This window comes from Vicugna pacos, chromosome 7 (genome assembly GCF_048564905.1).
Source record: "Vicugna pacos chromosome 7, VicPac4, whole genome shotgun sequence".
NCBI classification, from domain to species: domain Eukaryota; kingdom Metazoa; phylum Chordata; class Mammalia; order Artiodactyla; family Camelidae; genus Vicugna; species Vicugna pacos.
Window position 1 is genome coordinate 11,405,877 of NC_132993.1, and position 19,901 is coordinate 11,425,777.

At 43.2% G+C, this 19,901-nt stretch overlaps 1 protein-coding gene across 1 annotated transcript in view; it reads left to right on the forward strand.

Moving 5' to 3' along the window:
• The window catches only part of DENND11 (DENN domain containing 11), a 36,368-nt gene that overhangs the window by 4,623 nt on the left and 11,844 nt on the right, over positions 1 to 19,901 (forward strand). Inside the window, exons 2-4 of the mRNA XM_072964319.1 lie at positions 8,756 to 8,855; positions 9,812 to 9,970; positions 19,528 to 19,681. Of these exons, the coding sequence (XP_072820420.1) occupies positions 8,756 to 8,855; positions 9,812 to 9,970; positions 19,528 to 19,681 (413 nt within the window). The remainder of the gene's footprint in view (positions 1 to 8,755; positions 8,856 to 9,811; positions 9,971 to 19,527; positions 19,682 to 19,901) is intronic.

The following is a 19,901-nucleotide window of genomic DNA, read 5'->3' on the forward strand; positions in this document are numbered from 1 at the left end:
ATGGCCGAGACCAGACCGTCTCTTAGGATGATTAACGCTGCCATGTCCTTTCTCTGTAGTTTCTATCAGATGTCAATGGAATACACTTGTGGTTAATGTCACTAATTCTCACGTTGGCAAAGTCTCTCCCAGGCTGTTAGTGATTCACCTGCTTGTGGTTTTCAGGGAGAAGTCAGTTTGTGGCCATCTGTTGTGAATTCTGTGTTTTCTCTTGAAAGTCTATGGAGAGTCGGGTAGGACTGTGAATTGGTAACACCCACCACTTCCTGGGTGCCCACGGTGGACCAGGAACTGTCTGATCCTTTCAAAGGTCTTTGCTGTAATGATGAGGAAAACAGGGGCACAGAGCAGAGAGAGGTATTGCTCAGAGGCAAGCCTGGACTGCCTTCTACACTGCCTGGTGTAAGATGATACGGGGGCCCATGAAATGGAAAGTTTTTTCCATGCAAAATTAATGCATTGGAATTCAGCCACGATGGGCATATGGCTGCCTCGAAATCACCAGGATTAACTTCTTCCTGCCTCAGGTTTCTTTGTACTGACTCTTCCTTGCTATGCTTTGGATATGCTCTCATTCTAGGTGGTGTTAACACTCTTTAAAACTATTTAAGACTCAGAGTCAAGTAATATGGGCTGTTGACTTGTCTGGCATTAGAGTCTGAACCATGTAAGCTTTTGAGGTTTCTTCCATCTCTGGGATTTGGTGGCTCCATACAGAAGTGGGGACCACAGATACTCCTGGATTTTTGCCTTTATTCCTGAGTCAGGATTCCTTTTTACTTCCCGCCTGGAATTAGGGCACGTGTGTATGCTGATGGGCAGAAGCTGATGGAAAGGGTACAAAATCAAGGCACATGTTGGGAGAGGGAAGAACGGGTACAGAGCTCCACTCTTGAGGTCAGAGGAGCTGTGACAGGACCTTGAGCTGAGACAGCCACTGCTTATGAAATAAGGACTTCAGGAGGAAATACTTGATTGGGAACCACCCAACAAGGAGGGAGAAAAAGAGGAAGGAAAGTCACGTATTTCCCATTTAGAAAGAAACTGTTTTGGTTCAAGATCATTGCTTTCTTTGCTTCAAATGTTCTAAGATGAGCTTTCTAACAGGCAGCAGTGGTAGTAGCTAATGTCTGTTCTCCCGAGAGATGTGGTGGTTGACGAACTCCAAATACGGTCATTTCACATTTCAACAGAAGTAGAAGACAGAGGCAGCCCCAGATGCAGATAGGACAGAGCACATCTCGCCCAATGGAGGAGCTTATAAAACAGTGGCTCTGGGAGCCCCTCCACACAGGGCCGCAGGCTCAGAGGGTCTTTGCATCCACGGCCAGGCTCAGCATGGCCTCGGCTTCCCTGGGCGACTGAGCCGCCAACCCAACAAGCCATTAGTCCAAGTTCTTTGCACCAGCCCCGCATCTGGCACTGTGCTGCCAAGTCACAGCCTACCAGTATTTACCGAGTGACTGGCTGAATGTGTACCAAGCACATCGCTGCATTTGCTCCTCGTGTGGTCATGTCCATCCCTCGTAAGTTGTCTTCACAGCTGGAGGCTCGCAAGGCCTGTAGGTACCTGCGATCTGCCCGGGGTGAGCGGGGAGGTGGAAGGAGAGCAGGTCGGGAAATCAGGTGCTTGTCAGTGTTGACTCCTGCCTTTGACTGCCTGCCTGGGATGAGCCCTTCTGTTCCATCCTTCCAGGCCCCCACTCCCTGGCCCGGTTCCTCAAGTGCAGTGAGGATATTTGGAAAACCGAATAGCTCTAAGTGGAAAGCCTGAGCCTGGGACAGGCTCATTCTGCGTGAGGTGTTTTGAGCACTAAATGGCTCACTGCAAAGATGACTCTTTTTGCAAAATCATTTTCCCATAAACTCTACAAGTTTCATATATAAACTGGTTTCCAGTTTTTGAGAATAGTGGGTGTTTCTGTTAAAGGATGACCTTTGGCCCTCAAGCTTCTTCATCCCCCAATTTAACACTCTGACTCAGCTATTTTTTTTTTTTTTGCTTTTGCAAAGTCCTTGATGCTTAGCATATGTTTTTTCACATCTCTCTTATTTCAGTTATGTTCCTCAATTTGTAGGTTGACACTTTTTTAAACCTCAGAAAAGTTGAAAGAATAATACAGTGAAAATCATTGTATCCTTCACTCCCCGTTTGTTGACATGTTGCCCTATTTGCTTTATCCTCATTAAAGTCAGTTCCACTCTAATGTGAAATATGCATTCCTAAAAACCACTGTGCCATGCAAATCATGCAGCAAAAATCACAGGGCTTATGGGGAAAATGGGGTGAGGGGCACAACACTCAAAACCTTTGTCAGTGGCACATTTAAAAAAGACCGGAACAGAATAAAAATGGGAGGACAGTTGTACACAAGTTAATAGTTAAGAAATACATCAATACTCAAAATACGGCACTCTACCTTAAAAAAGACCCGAGGCTTGCCTATGAAGGTGGGTGTTGGAGCCTGTGAGTTACTGTGAAGCAGTAGAAGAGGGCTTTGTGACATAGGATGGAAGGTGCAAACACTGGAGGAGACAAGTATGGCTCGTAACACACACGGGGAACCGAGGTAACAGGCAGATGCTGGTGTGGGGGACGCTCCATCCCATTGTGAATCTTGAGATCGAAATAAAAATAAGGCCATTTTCCAACATAACCATAATGTCATTATTACCCCTAGGAAAATTAACTCATCTGTTAGCTTTTTTCTTCAATTAATAAATTGGTGTTGTGGTTTTTTGGTTTTGGGGTTTTTTTTTTTTTTAAGCAATTTCAAGTTTACAGAAAAACTGAGCACAAAATACAGAGTTCCTATATACCCCTCTTCCCCAGGTACTTCTCTTATAAACATCTTGTATTAGTGTGGTATATTTCTTATAACAGATGAACCAATATTTATACATTATTATTAACCAAAGTTTATGGTTTACATTAAAGTTCACTCTTTGTGTTGTATATTCTACAGGTTTAAAAACACACAATGTTGTATGTCTACCATAACAATATCATTCAGAATAGTTTTATTATCCTAAAAATCCTCTGTGCTCCACCTGTTCATCCATCCTTACCCCTGATGTTTTTTTTATTATCTATAGTTATTCCTTTTCCAGAATGTCACAGGGTTGGAGTTACACAGGATATCGCCTTTTCAGACTGGCTTCTTTCACTTAGCGATGTGCATCAAAGTTTCGTCCGTGTCTTCTCGTGGCTTGGCAGCTCATTTCTTTTTATTGCCGAACAGTGTTTCACTATACAGATATCCCAGGTTTTTTAAATCCATTCACCTTTTGAGGGACATCTTGGTTGCTTCCAGCTTTGGGCAATGAGAAATAAAGCTGCTGTGAACATTCATGTGTAGGCTTTTGCATGGACCTAAGTTTTCAACTCATTGGATGAATATGCAGGAGCATGACTGCAGGATTGTATGGTAAGAATGTAAAGCGACTGTACCATTTTGCACTCCCACCAGCAGTGGCCGAGGTTTCCTGTTGCTCCTCATCCTCGTCAGCATTTGGTGTTTTCGGTGTTTTGGATTTTGATCATTCTGATAGATGTGCTAGTGGTATCTCGCCATCTTGATTTTCATTTCCTTGATGGCGTGTGATATGGAGCATGCACATTTGCCATCTGTATGTCTTCTTTGGTGAGATGTCTGTTTAGGTCTTTTGTCCATTTTAAAAATTGGGTTGTTTGATTTCTTAATGTTGAGTTTTAAGAGTTCTTTGTGTATTTTGGATATAAGCCTTGATCAGATATGTTTCTGCAAATTTTTGGGCCCAGTCTGTGACTCGTCTTCTTATTCTCTTAACTGTCTTTCACAGATTAGAAGGTTTTAATTTTAATGAAGTACAACTTTCCAGTTTTTCCTTCATGGATCATGCTTTTGGTGTTGTATCTCAAAACTCACTGCTAAATCCAAGGTCACCTCGATTTTTCTCCTGTGTTATCTTCTAGAAGTTTTATGATTTTGTATTTTACATTTAGGTATACTGTTCATACAGTTAATTTTTGTGGAAAGTATAAGGTCTGCATCTAGATTGATTTTTTTTTCTTGCATGTGGATGTCCAGTTGTTTTGACACTTGTTGAAAAGACTATCTTTTCCCGCATTGTATTTATTACGTTAGCTCCTTTGGCAAAGATCAGTTGACTGTATCTATGTGGGTCTATTTCTGGGCTCTCTATTCTGTTCCACTGATCTATTTGTCTAACCTTTTGCCAGTACCACACTGTCTTGCTTACTATAGCTCTATAGTGAGCCTTAGAATCAGGTGATATCTGTTCTCTTTGGTATTGTGTTGGCTAATTTTGGCTTTTTTGCCTTTCCATATGAACTTTAGAATTAACTTGTCAGTATCCACAAATAGCTTGTTAGGATTTTGTTGCATTGAATCTATAGCATAAGCTGAAGTCAGATTCCCTATGCTCACGTTGTTTTTAACATATCAATTGTTGTGACACAAATTCAGCAGGCATTGCATCAGAACTCACTATATACAGGTATAAACTTTTTTCCTCAGCCATTTGAGAGTAAATGTTGATATGACTTCACTCTTAAGTACTTAAGTGTAAACCTCCTAAGAAAAAGGACATTTTTCTACATAATCACAATATCATGGCTTTTAAAAAACATGCCCATCCTCAATAAAGTGGGGTTTTTGTTTTGTTTTTACTGTCCATCCTGTCCTGTGCTGAGCATTGGGCTATGTTGGGATGTGAAGATAAACACGCGAAGTTCCTGCCATTAAGAAGCTCAGTCTCCTGGGGAGACAGACATCTAAGATGATGCTTATATTAGGCTGGGATGACGGCCACGGCAGCTTTATCTCCCTTCCTTTCGTTCAAGGAGTGTGTCAGCAGAAACGTTCTTCCTGTGGGATAAAGAACTGTTCCCAGAGTGGTGTTCCAGAGCCTGCGGTCCATTCTATGATTTGCCAGCCTGACCCTGATGGACTTTTCTTCCCAACTGCAGGGGGCTTGCATCCATCTAAACGTGAAGAATGTGACTCTCGGGATGGCCTTCACTGCACCCGATCCTTTCAGTTTCTATGCCATGAGGACTGGCCAGGCACAGAGGAATAAGAAGCTTTGAGAATCAGGCTGAGGAACTGGGGACTTGATTCTGCTGGTCAGCCATATTTAATAAGACATATGTGTGGCTGTGACTGTCAGAGACCCAAATTAACAGTGGTTTGATCAAGATAGGTGTGTATTTCTTTTTCATGTAACAGTCAGGAGCTAGCTGGCCTAGGGCTGGAATGCTGGCTCAGATCCCCGGGGTACTCAAGGGCCCTAGACTCATGTTGGCCATCACTCTATCATCCCTTCCATAATACCCAGGCTGATGCCCTCACCTGGATGACTCAGGATGACTTGCCACCACATCCCCATGCCAGGCAGCAGGATGGAAGAAGGGGCAGCATATTCCTTCCCTTTAAGACACAATTTGGAAACTACACACGTCACTCTGTCCGCATCCCACTGACCAGAACTTACTCAGGTATCCTTACCTGTATGCAGGAAGGTACGGAGAAACATAGTTGTCATTTGGAAGGTCAGGTGCCAAGCTAAGAATAGGAGGTTCTATTCCTATAAGAAAGGAAGAGTGGCACTCAGGGTCAACATGCAGCCCCTGATATACTAGTATTTCTTAAAAAAAAAAAAGCCTTCTATAAAATTAGGCCTTTAAGATGCTTCTTAAAAGTAGGTTTATTGGCCAAATACTTTTGGAAACATCAAGCATGGTATTGATCTCACAGAGATTCATAATGCAGAGTAACATGAAAGGCTCTGAGAAGGTCTGCAGTAAAGGAACGTGGCTGTCTTGTTGAACCTAAACAAAGATTGTTTGGCCAAAATCCGTTCTGAAAAATTTTGGGGTTTTGCAGAAGCCCTAGTCATCTCAGCTTTGGCAAACCCTGCTTTGGGAATTATTGAAGTTTCTTTAATTTGCAGGGATGCAAAGGTTTTTACAGCAGTTCCACTCCTACGGATGGAGTCAGCAGAAGTGTGTGCATATGGCGTCAGTCAATGTCAAGGTTTAATCAGGGAAGCAGAACCACTGGGGGAGAAATAAAGGGACTTATTGCAGGGCTTGGATCTTGTGCAACTCTGGGAGCTGGTTGGACAGTCTCTGAAAGGCTGTTGTCTTTGTGACTGATGGTGGAGCTTGAAGTCTCTTGAGCAGGTGGTTATGAAGAATAGAGTGCAGCTGGAAAAAAGGAGATCAAACTGGAACTCGAGGGTGGACGGGAACCCAGGTCAGTCTGCCGCTGCCTCCACTTCTCACGATGGGGTGTCCTGACCTGATGCAGCTGATGACCTTCGTTATGGAACTAAGCACACACCTGCGGTGCGGGTCAGGGAGGCTGAAAGAAGATCCAGGGGAAGGATCCGGCGTCAGCAGAGCTGGCTACCTTCCCCCAAGTGTGACAAGCCTGCGGATAAGCAGCTATGGCCACAAGCTCCCTGATGCCCCTGCACTGACCTTCCGACATAAACATAGCATGGCTACTGCTTCACTTCTCTCTTGTCTCAACTGAAAATGTGCAAGAAAGGGAATTCTGAGAAACGTGGTTCAGCCGAGCCAGGTCACATGTTAGGAAGTCACCACACATGGCAAAAAATATTGAAGAAGGCAAACACGGGGTGGGGGGGGCATATAGCTCAGGGGGAGTGCGCATGCTTAGTATGCATGAGGTCCTGGGTTCAATCCCCAGTATCTCCATTAAAAAAAAAAATTTAAAACAACGGACACAAAAGAATACAAACTATGATTGCATTTATAGAAATTTCAAAAACAGCAGAGCTAATTTATGGTGTTAGAAGTCAGGATAATAGTTACCGTTGAGAGAAGGTTGACAACTCAGACTGGACTCAAGAGAGGCTTCTGTTGTGCTGACAGTGTTCTGCTTCTTGATGTGGGTTCTGCTTACACAGGTATGTTCACGCTGGGAAAACTCATTGTGCACTATTAGTTATGACTTGTGCTGTTTTCTGAACTTATCCTTCAGCACAAAGTTTAGGTAAATTAAAGTTTTAACAAGTCATTGAGTAGTTTTGGACAGGTTGGCTTAGAGGAAAGGAACTGAGTGAGAGCTTTTGAACCTCAGGTGGGTTCCCACTGCATGGGAAGAAACAAGGCAGCAGATCCTGGAAGAAGCAGGTTAAGTGAGTGAGAGGAGGACAGCATCTACCTAAGGGCCATTGCAGCTCCATCCCAAGCTGTCCCTTTCCTAGGTCACCATCTGTTGCCATCATGAAGGGTGAGGACCACGTACACAGCAGGCTCATTAGCAGAAGCATGCACGTGGCACGGATCATGACCCTATAGGTTTGGGGTGGGTCCCAGCACCTTTTTAAGTTTCCTGAGTGTTCTGATGCACAACACAGGCAGAAAGCCACTGGACTATGGAGACAGTAGACCTGGATGCTAAGACCTTTAGCCCCAGGTCCACCTCTCATTCAGAGTGCAGCAGTCTTTTTCTTGTCTTTAACTCTGACGAAGGCAACATTGGTTTAATTTTTCTGTTTTAGCAAAATCTTCATTCCTTTCTTCATGCTTTTTGTTTTAGCTCATTGATTAGTTGTTTGGATTCATGATTCTTCTCTTGAAAATAAACTACTTGAAAGTGCCTTAGGCTGCTGGATACAGGATAGGCTGATCCCCTCTGATGTCTGCTCTGTTGGGAGACTGGACCGCGTACATGTAGACTGGATATGCAGTACCTCTCTGCCCCAAACAATCACCTGAAAGCATTGTTGTCTGGGATTATTGATGGTGTTTCTGATGCCTAGGAAATTAGGGTTTTAGGTGTTGATGAGAAATTCATTCTAAAGTGAAATCTCACAAATAAGTTAGCATTTTTATTTGGAAAATTTTTGAACATGCAAGAAAACAATAAAGCATATTCTATAGTGTTGTCTCAAGCCTGTGGGAAACACTGCTATTATGAAATTCTCTGATTCCCTCAGTCTGATGGATGCCTGTCATTGCTACGTTCCAAAATTTCTAAAATCCAATGTTACTGTCTGTCATAGAATTTACTGCCCAGAGCTGTGATCACTAGTCTCCTTGTTGATCTCTTTATCAGTCCCTGGACTCTAGTCTGTTTGAGGTCAGGGAATTCTAGAAGCAAAGAACTGGTGTCTGGACCTTGGAGAAGGGCCTGATTTGAGGAAAGAGAGGAAAGAGTTAAGAAAGGAAGCAGAGCTGCACTGATCACAGAAGAAGGGAAACAACCCAGATAGTCTTCTAACATGGGAATCAAGGGAAAAGAGGAGAAGTTTTTGAGGAATTATCAAATGCCACAAAGAGATCAATGAAAATGCGAATTAAAATAAATAGAGTTTGGGGTTCGTCAAAATCATTAGTGGCCGTAGAGAGGCAAGATGGAAGTAAGTTCTCACTGGATTAAGGAGAGACTGTGAGAGGAAATGGGGGGTAGAGGGTAAAAACATGCACTTACAAGTGAGGCTGTGGGGAAGAGATTTGGAGGTGGCCATGCGGAGTGGCAGACCCAAGGTCAGTGTTCACCTGAAGACAGAGATTGGAGGTGCCTTCAGTGCCCATCTCCTGGCCCTCGGGATGACTCGGGAACTCTGCCGGCACATGGGTGATGGACTGGGCGAGCTGCCTGCGCAGTCCTGGAGGTCATCAGTACATTTCCTGGGAAGCCACTGTACTCAGCCCTGCACTAAGCCCTTTTCTTTGAATGATTCTGTTTCTTTCAGTGTGTATCCTCTCTCCCCACAGGAAACATGGTAGAATGGTGCTTACCTCAAGATATTGACCTTGAAGGCGTTGAGTTCAAATCTATGGCCAGTGGGTCCCATAAAATTCAGTCTGATTTCATGTAAGTACTTCTGAATGCACGTCTTCTCTGTACTACTTCCTCCCCCTGCCCCACCCCACCCCCGCCACACTTTCCTCAGAGCACACGGGCCCTGATCAGGGCATCTTCAGGAGGTGGTGTAAATGTCCTGAAAACGTATATACAGGTTTCTGTATAATTTTATATCAGTTTTTAGGCAAGTTTCCAAGCTTTTGCTAGGTTCTCAGTGGGTTTCATGACCTGAAAATATTAAGAACTCTTGCCACAGAGGTTCTCTCCTTTTCTGAGAGATGATTGGACCTTGTTTGAGGTTTAGCTTTAATGAAAGAATAGAGTTTCAGTTCCATTTGGGCTAACTTAAGACATTTATGTGCTAAAACTGTTCCAGCTTTAAGTAAGGCCAGTTTCTAGTCCTGTGTAATTAAGAGTCTTGGGAGGAGCAAAGAGAAAGAACATAAGGATCTTGGAGTAGCTTTAATCTTCTCACTGGGCTGAGACAGTGACAGACACAAGTGTGAGAAAGGGGAAGGAAATGAAGTGACAGCTCTGGTCAAATGCTCTTTTAAATACGTCAGAGACTCAGGAAGTGAAGAAAGAATCAACATGGTTTATGCTAATAAAACAGAAGACCCTCCCCCTCCCAGTTGTCAGTTGTGCAGGAGAGAAGGCCTGGATCCATGGTCTCCAGCAATCAAGCAGCAGGCTTGGCAGAGGTGGAGTCCTGGCTCCAGCAGGATGACCTTGGCGAGGTCCTCGGTTTCTTTTCGCCTTGGTTGTCTCATCTGGACGGTTGAGTGGCTTCGGCTAACTGGTCCCCTAAGATTCTAAAAAAGGTTTCTTTCAGGCTAGCTTTCTCAGGTAGAGCCCTGGACACAGTTGTGTCTTTTGTTTGGGACTCCATCTCAAGAAAACAAAATAAAACAAACTCCTCCTCTCTCTCTGATTCTCAACCACAATCCATATTTGGTCTATTTCAGCTATTTCCGGAAAGGGCCCTTCTTCGGCCTGGCCTGCTTCGCCAACATGCCTGTGGAAAGCGAGCTGGAGCGTGGCGCGCGGATGAAGTCCGTGGGCATCCTCTCCCCCTCCTACACCTTGCTTTACCGGTACATGCACTTCCTGGAGAACCAAGTTCGGTACGTGGCGTACATACCTGGGTGGGGAGCCGGGGTCTGCCAGCTGGTGCGGACGTGGTGAGCCCTCGCGGGTAGAGGTTTTGCGCCCAAACCACAGACACCTTTCCAAGAACATCCAAGGCCATTTTCACACCTCAGGTTGTGGTTTTCATGTCTCAGCCAGCATCCTGCAATAATGATTCTTCATACTGGAGTAGAAGCTGGGGTAGATTTTGCTTTCAGTTTATATTAACATTGTCATCCATTTTGTTTAATTAATTTGTTGCCATGTAGGTGGTCTTCGCTTACTTTAGCCACAATAATGCCCTCCTTGCCCTGGGTAGGCAAATCAACTCTCAGCTTTTTAAAGCCCAGTCATTTGTTATTTTGGGCAAATTTTATCCTATACTTTAAAAAGTATAGGAGTTTTATTATTGGGAAAATAGGAAGGGAATTTTTAACAGAAGCAGCAAAACCATTATTAATTATTTTTTCATCATATGAGTAATCTAACTTTATTTCAGATTTTAAGAGAGAAATCTATCCCTGATCCCTGTAAAATTTTAGCACATTTGCCTCTTTTGGTGCTGATATGTGTACTTTTTAAAAGTATAGGATATAGAAGGTTCTGGAATCTTTCTTCCTCTCAGGATGCCACTGCTCTGCTGTCTTCTGATATTGCTTATTTCAGAGAAGTCTCTTCTGTTCAGATCCCTATAGATTCTTTATCGGTGATGTTTCTGAACTGTTTTTTCTGGGATGGTTTGTCCCTTTTGATCTATAGATATGACTTATTTTTAATTTCAGGAACCTTTCTTTCTGCATATTTCCTTCTTCAGGGACACCAGTTATGCATATATTTTCTCTCCACTGCCCTCCGTATTTTTCATTTTGATGATTATGTTAATAGCTCTATAATGCTAGAGCTGTCGCATAAGATTACTTGATTATTCCCTATGGTTGAGCATAAAGCATCTTTCTGATTTTTTTCAACTGCTTCTCTGCATTTTGGAGCTGTGATATATATTTTTCTGTATTTGAAATATTTCCTTAGTTTTGTGTCTCAGAAGTAATATTGAGTTTTTTTAAAAAAAAATCTTATTGGGATCTTGACATTTTTAGAAAATCATTACTCCTTTTGAAAAATTAATTTCCCAAGTAGGCAATACATTCTCATGGTTCAAAAGCCAAAAATTATAAGGAGGTGTTATATGTAGCCAGGTATAGAGTCCTGGCTAAATGTGTGATAACAGACGCCCCAAAATACAATGGTTCAAATAAGACAGAAGATTCTTTCCCATGTAGTGGTCTAGAAGTAGGCAGATGGCCAGAGTGGGTAGCCTGCTGTTCCTACAGTCATTCAGGGCCCACGCTTCTCTCTTCATAATCTACCATATCCTAAGAGAGATGTTTGTGTTCTCACCTGTTCAAAGCTGCTCACGGCTACTGCGTCTGCATTCCAGCCCACAGGGAGGAGGGAAAGACCTGGAAGTTGCCTACATCACATCGCGCATTCCATTGTCAAGTTCTCAATAACAAAGACTCACCTAACAGCAAAGGACACTGGGAAAGGTAGTCTCTAGTTGGGCCACCTGGTGACCAGTTAAAATTTGGGGCTCTTGTTACAAACAGGAAGAAGAGAAGAATGATTATGGGAAAAAATGAGCAGCCTCTGCTTCCCTTTGCCCCCCTGGTGACCTCGGTATCTGAGTGCACCCTTCTTCCCACACACAGAGGACAGTCCCCCCACCCCTAGAGAGACGACAGAGTCTCATCTCGTCAGTGCTGCTGGTCTAAAACCCAGGGTTTCTGTGTGATACGAGGCAGTCAGGACATGGTTCTTCTCATCCTGAAAAGTTATGAAAGAACAGTCAAGTCCTCCACTCCTCACCTCCCAAATGCCACATGGAAGGCATAATACAAACGCCTATTTGAAAAAGAAGAATGAGAAACACAAGCAGCCATTAGTCCATAACAGTAGTGAAATTCCGCCGAGCAGGGATGGCAGAGCCCGGCTTGTCCTCACAGGGCAGTGTGCTCTTGGCCACCCCTTGGTTCTGCTCACTGGAATCCCCTTGTCCGTTTTCCTCCGTGGCTCCTGGCTTTGCCGTCCAGGGGGTTCTCTAACCATTTCCTGCCACAACCACTTGAGAAGTGGGCATTGGAGAAAGATGCATAGCTTTAGAACGTGTTTCCTGCTGGTGTAGGTTTGGAGGTCTAGTGACTTGAAGTGTTGAGAAGTCACAGGCTGTTTTAGGCCAAGCATATGACAAATACGGAGTCCTCAAAAACTAACTAGGCTTTTCATCTGTTTGTTTCCAGTCAGTATCGGGTAAGAATATCCACTGCCAAAAATCTCTCCTGGATCTTATTTTTTAAATCAGTAGATGGTAGACTAGTTACTGGTCTCTGTTCTCATTTCTCTCTTTCCCTCATTTTAATGGCAACGCCTACCTTAAGGCGGAGCCCTAAGTCTGATCTTTTTAAATGGGCTGACTCCCATGTCTGGCCAAGAATATTTAAATGGAGACTTTCACAAAGGCTTTGAGAGAAATTCTTCTCTCCTGCTCTTTGGGTACAGAGAAACTGGCTTTTCCCGTCCTATGGGGTCCAAAATGTTTGGAGTCTCAATTTTTATATTGTGGAACTCAGAACACATACTCTTACGCAGTGTTTCCTTCCATTTCTGCTTGCGAACTAGCCAATTCTTTCGTATCTTATAAGTAGCTCATTCAAAACATCACTGCTGGTGGGAATGCAGTTTGGTGCAGCCACTATGGAAAACAGTGTGGAGATTCCTCAAAAGACTAGGAATAGACTTACCATATGACCCAGGAATCCCACTCCTGGGCTTGTACCCAGAAGGAAATCTACTTCAGGATGACACCTGCACCCCAATGTTCATAGCAGCACTATTTACAATAGCCAAAACATGGAAACAGCCTAAATGTCCATCAACAGGTGACTGGATAAAGAAGATGTGGTATATTTATACAATGGAATACTACTCAGCCATAAAAACCGACAACATAATGCCATTTGCAGCAACATGGATGCTCCTAGAGAATGTCATTCTAAGTGAAGTAAGCCAGAAAGAGAAAGAAAAATACCATATGAGATCGCTCATATGTGGAATCTAAAAAACAAAAACAAACAAAAACAAATATAAATACAGGACAGAAATAGACTCATGGACAGAGAATACAGACTTGTGGTTACCAGCGGGGTGGAGGGTGGGAAGGGATAGACTGGGATTTCAAAATTGTAGAATAGATAAACAAGATTACACTGTACAGCACAGGGAAATATACACAAAATGTTATGATAAATCACAGAGAAAAAAATGTGACAATGAGTGGGTATATGTCCATGAATGACTGAAAAATTGTGCTGAACACTGGAATTTGACACAACACTGTAAAATGATTATGAATCAATAAAAAATGTAAAAAAAAAAACATCAAGGAACTCTCAGTACCGTTTCTTACTGTTTCCCCTAAAGTTACAAGTCCAGATGACACAGGGCTTTTCTTCCAAGTCATTGAAGATCTATCAGAATTTTCGCTACAGTTATAACAAAGGTTACCAGCCTGCTTGTCTGCAGCATCTATTTTTCTTACCATCTTCTCTTACTAGCGCGGAAGCCAATGCTACAGTGTGGTTTTTGATACTGTGGTAACTCATCCCTAGGTATCATTTTCTGCTTTAGTGCGAGTCCAGGCTAAGCTGCTGTTTAAAGGAGAGAGAGAGAGAGACCCAGAGTACAGTGACACAAATGAGTTAGAAGTGTAGGCTTTCTAGCATGGCGGTCCCAGAGGGAGAGAAGCCGTCCTGCGTGGTAGATGGCTTTGTTCCAGTGGGTCATTCTGGGGCCCAGGTCTTCCAGTTTTGTGTGCTACCCTCTCTTAGAGTATTGTACTCACCCATGTGGTAAAGGCTGATTCACCATTACCAGGTCATGTTCTAGCATGCAGGGAGGGGAAAAACATAGGAATCCCAGAAATGGAACACATCGCTTCTGCCCACATTTCATTGGCCAATTCTTAGTTACCAGCCACACCTAGCAGCAAGAAAGTCTGGGAACTGTGTGTGGTCTTTTAATTGGGTGACCATGTGACCAGCTAAAATTTGGAAGGTTCTGTTACTAAGGGAAGAAGGGAGTGGCAGTCTCAACCACTGGCATCACGTGGAGAGTCTTCACCCGGTTCCCACATCCATCCAGTAATCCCGGCAATCACTGTAAATTTCCCGTGTACCTTTCCGAAGCTTGCGTATGTGTATATGCGGATACAGGTGTATGTTCTTATTTCCCCCCTTTTCATACAAAAAGTAGCATTTTATATGTGTTGCTTTGCACCTTGCTTTTTTCATTCGACAGTATAGCTGCGAGGTCTCATATCAGTACCTGGAGAGCTTCTTCACTGTTTCCTTCCGTTGTGTTACATGCTCTGTATGAAAGGTTACGGCTTGGTTTATCACACGTCTCCTAGACATTTGGTTGTTTCTGGTCCTGTGCTGTTACAATGCTGCGCTGAATAGTATGTGTGAGCAAGCATCACTTCACACATGAGTAGTATATGTGTGCATTAAATTTCTAGAAATGGAATTGGTGGTTCAAAAAAGAATTGGTGTAATTTTAATAGATACTGTCAAATTGCTTTACAGACAGATCTTACCATTTCGCAGGCCCAGCAATAATGAGGAGCGTGCGGTTTCCTCACAGCACTGCCAACACGAAAATAAAACTTTGGGATTTTTGGTGTCCTAATGAGGAAAACGCAGTGCAGGAGCATCAATTTAATTTGCATTTTCCTTAGGAGTGAGTATGAGCTCCTTTTTATATGTTGAGTCATTGAGATTTCCTCTTCTGTAAACTGTTTCTGGCCTTGACTACATTGCTTTTTGATGGTTGGCCTTTTCCTACTAATTTCTAGGAGTTCTTTGTATATTAGGGAGAATGGCTCTTTGTGATAGAAATGGAAGATATTTTTCTACTTTGTCATTTGTCTTTTAATGTTACTTTTTGTCTGCAGATGTCCTTCTTTGTTGAATTCAGTAATTTTTTATGGCTTCTAGATTTTGAGTCACAGCCTGAAAAGTTTTCCAGCTTGGTGATGGAAGAGAGCTCAGGGTAACATGGGAGAAGGACTTGCACGAGAAAGCATGAGGGAGCGGAGGAGGCCAGTGACGTCAGCCCAGGGCGAGGCTGGGTTAATTACTACTTGACTGCAGCAATGACGTTTGTATAAATTAACTAGACTTGATTTTTTTGAAAACACTGGATATGTGTTTTCTATTTACCCTCACTTACAATATCCTAAACTTATTTCTTAGTATTTCATCCACAGCTTTTGGCTTCAGTATCTCTCCATTTAGAGAGTCTTTTCTATGACTGTTTCTTATTAATCAGAAGATACTGGAGAACTACCTTATATTTTTAAAAAAATTAATGAGAGACAGGAGGAGGGAATGTTAGAGAACAAAAGGGATTTTACAACACACAGTCACAGTTTTGACCTTGCTTAGAGCATGATTCAAACAACCAAATGCAAAATAACATTTTGGGGGACAGCTGGTATCTGAGTGTGGACTGGGTATATGTTTGTATTAAGGCATCATTACTAGTTTTGTTAGGTGAGATACTGGTATGTGGTTACGTTATTTTTTAAATAGGCTTTATTAGTTAGAAATGCATACTGAAGTACTTACAGGTAAAATGTTATAAGGGATTTGCTTTAAAATATTTCAGGAAAAAGACTGGAGGGGTATGGGGCAGGGAATAGAGTACAGAGGTAACCACTTTGATAAAATATTGATCCTTGTTGAAACAAAATGATGGATCATGGGGTCTACTGTTCTCTTCTTCCTACTTTTTGTGTATGTTTGAAATTTTCCATATTGAAAAGTTTAAAAAGACTAAGTATAAAATGAACACAAACTTATTGGAGAAAACTGGAAAACAGGCAAAAGCTCAAAGGAGAAAAAAAAGAACATGATCCCACAAGCCAGACATATCTGCTGTTAACATTCATATCCTTCTGGTTTCTTCCCCATGTATAAATATGCATGTGCACATTAATTTAAAAAAAAAAAGAATTTTGAGGTCATTCAGTAGAGCTTTGGATACATCATGCATAATAGTCCTCGGCACCATTTTGGTGGTTTCACAGCACTTCGCTATATAGACGTGTCTCAGTTTATTTAACTGCTCCACTGTCACGGGGCTTTTAGATTGTTTCTTTTTTTTTTTTTTTTATTGAGTTGCAGTCATTTTACAATGTTGTGTCAAATTCCAGTGTAGAGCACAATTTTTCAGTTATACATGAACATGTGTATATTCATTGTCACATTTTTCTCTGTGAGCTACCATAAGATCTTGTGTATGTTTCCCTCTGCTATGCAATATAATCTTGTTTATCTATTCTACATATGCCTGTCAGTATCTACAAACTTTGAACTCCCTGTCTATCCCTTCCCACCCACACCCACCTCCCCCTTGGCAACCACAAGTTTGTATTCTATGTCTATGAGTCTGTTTTTGTTTCGTATTTATGTGGTTTTTGGTTTTTTTTTTTTAAGATTCCACATATGAGTGATCCCATATGGTATTTTTCTTTCTCTTTCTGGCTTCCTTCACTTAGAATGATATTCTCCAGGGACATCCATGTTGCTGTAAATGGTGTTATGTTGTCATTTTTATGGCTGAATGGTATTCCATTGTATAAATACACCACCTCTTCTTTATCCAGTCATCTGTTGATGGACATTTAGGCTGTTTCCATGTCTTGGCTATTGTAAATAGTGCTGCTATGAACATTTAGGTTGTTTCTTTTCACTGCTGTTAACATGAGTGTCCTTATGGGTGAATGATCATATCCATATACAGATCTGTAGGCCTTGGTCCTAGAAATGGGATCATTGGGTTGGAGGACATACAATGGACAGTTTGATACAAATTGCACGTGACTCTTCAGAAAGGTGGCACCATGTTGTACCCACCCCAGCTAAATGGAAATGCGTGTTTTTCTGTACTTGCACGGCCAGGAGACAGACTGGTTCAGACCAGTAGTGAGTACGCGAGGGTCATGAAGTCTAGTTGCCGTGCAGAGGTGTCTCTGATGCTCACACTGGGTGCATCTGTGCCCGGCGTGGCAGGGCAAGGCAGGGTTAGGTGTAGTGGGCATCTGCATGGTCACATAGCTTCTGTTGTATCCTTGAAGGGGCTGTGGGCTTAAGGGGCACCCTGGTGTCTCTGGTCCTTCAGGGGATCCTTGATCTGGCCCAAAGCCGGCGGCTTCCGATCACTAGCACATACTGTGCAAGTTACTCTGTTTTCACAGTGTCATATCTCCTGATCAGTCGCCATAGCCACTGGGCCTGCGTTCCTTCATCTGTGCATCCGCGTAGATAAGATCACCAGGAAGGTCCTTCTGCATCGTCTTTGAAGTCCAGCTTGTCTTCCAGCACTCTCAGCCCCGTTTCAGTACCTTTTGGTTTATCTTGGTGTTACAGTTTGATCATCAATCTTGTTTACTGCAAAATCTACAGTGTGTTTAAATTTTGAGGTTTCCATTCAATGGTTGTCTAACATTTCTCCGGGAACTGCCAGTTTGTATTTATCTCTGTGTTCCTGTTCTGTATTCCCTGTTATCGCCTTGTTCTGTTGCATCAGTCACTAGTACCTCGGGCTGGCAGAGGACAGGATCCTGACACTAGCTTTTCGTGTGAGAGACTGTAACTTCGTAGTGAGCTCTTCTTTAGAATCTTGGCTCAAGTACAGAGTTTAATGTAGTCAAACAGGTAAGACAGTCAATTGAGCAGCAAATCAACAAACAATGAGCCTAGAAAATACAGCCCAGTTTATCACAGAAAATACAGTATTAAACATATAATAAAATGACTCCCACTGTTCTTTGTAAGGAAATTAGGTCGTCATGAAAACACCTTGGAACTTAATTGTCTTTGTGTTACTTTCTAGTAGTCAGACTTCCATCACCTTGGCACCTAGCCCTGAAGGACAGCTGAAGCCTGCCATCTTCTCAGAGTAATCAAACACGGCTTCGCCCCGTGGACTTTCCATCGCACATGTGAACGTTTGTTAGAGTGAAAGAAATGATTATGAGAGCACACCCCCCGAGTCATTTATTATTGCATCACACGACTGCCTCTTTGGGCAAAGCTTAAAACAGAAGGTATAGGAGCCCCACATTAGAGAGCTGTCGCTCAGAGAGAAGTTTACTTTAGTAATCATTTTTTGGAGTGTACTTGATATTGTTGTTTTTCCTTTTTAAAGTGTAAATTTGCCCAAAGCTCTCTTCTCCCCTTTGCTCACTCTTTCCGAGCCCCCACTGTGTGCCTGCCCAGACTGCACGATACACTAGACAGGAAGGAACCTCGTGTTTGGAGAGGGTCTGAAATGTGTCACAGACAGTGAGAGGCCCTTTTTCTGCTTTACTTTCTAAGGATTTCTTTAGGATTCTAAGAAAATTAAAATCATTCCAGGGCCTTTTATTTCTCTCTGTATTAGTTTCCTAGGGCTGCTGTGCCAAAGTACCAAAAACTGGGGACTGAGAACAACAGAGATGTATTGTCGCACAGTCCTGGAGGCTGGAAGTCTGAAATCAAGGTGTCAGCGTGGTTGGTTTCTTCCGAGGGCTCTTAGATGAGGCTCTTTTCTTGCCTCTCTCCTAGCTTCTGTCCGTCTTTGGGGTTCCTCGGCTTGTAGGTGCAGCACTCTGATCGCTGCCTTCTTCTTCATGTGGTGCTCTCGTGTGTGTGTCTGGGTGTCCAAATTCCCCCTTTTTGTAAGGACCGCAGTCATACTGGACTCTGGCTCACCCTAATGACTTGATTTTAAATTCAACCTGTTACATTCCTATTAAATATTATGTCAAATGGTACCCACAGGCCTCCCGTGCTTGACTTGAAGTCAGGATGCTCCCTTGTCCAAATGGTCCAGGGTCTCAGTACTGCTTTCTTGGTTTGGGAGTCAGTTGACAGGATGACTCACAGCCAAGTCTGTGTCACCCGAGCGGGGTCGGGGTGGGAGAAAAAGACTGAGCTTTTTAATGACTTTATTACTTGATGCAGAAATGATGAGTCCTTAGTGATACCCAGTGACGGTTGTTCTCCATTATTTGAGACATTAAGGGGTATGGTTCTTCTTCCCTGTTTATAAAAGCAAAGCAGGAAGGCAGGCATGCTTTCTAAACAAAGAGCAGCATTAAGCAGGAAATGTGTGGCCTTCCAAGTTACCCCGTCTCTCTCACAGCCAACAGCCTTTCTCTGGGAAGCAGCACACAATCATTGGCACCCTTCGCTCAGAAACAATGGGCATTAGTTATAGTCTGTTAACTCCTCCTGTTTCCCGTGAGAAGGGGAGTGTGCCCACGGCGCCTTCAGGGAGTATCAGACTCCGCGTTTGAGCTTTTCCTAAGGAGCTTGTGTAACACGGACGGAGGCGTGCTAGGCAACCTGAAAAGGGGTCTTTTAGTTTATCAGGCCTTTGCCCATCCGTGTCATTGCCCTTGGGGGCAGAGCCATCCTCATTGTGCATGTGTGTCATGGATGTCGTGCAGGCACCAGCTGGAGACGCCGGGACATTACTCGCACCTGGCCGCCTTCTACGAGGACAAGAAGGGGGTGCTGCACGCTGGCCCCGGGAGAGGCGGCAGCCTGCCCCCTGTCTGCTGGCTGCCTTCCATCCACCGGTACATGTACCCCGAGATGAAGGTGGGTCAGCTGGACTCGGGTCTGGGACAGTAGTTGTTATTATTTTAACAAATGAGGAAATTATGTCTTGCGCTCATGCCTAGACTCTGCTTTTGAGAGAACAGGATTGTCACGTGAGCACTTGGGCTCTTTTAAAACATAAGGCAAGTTGTCTTGAACAATATGCCTTCTAGAAAGACACTTCTGTAATCATGGTGCACAGCCGTGCTGATAGGCCAGC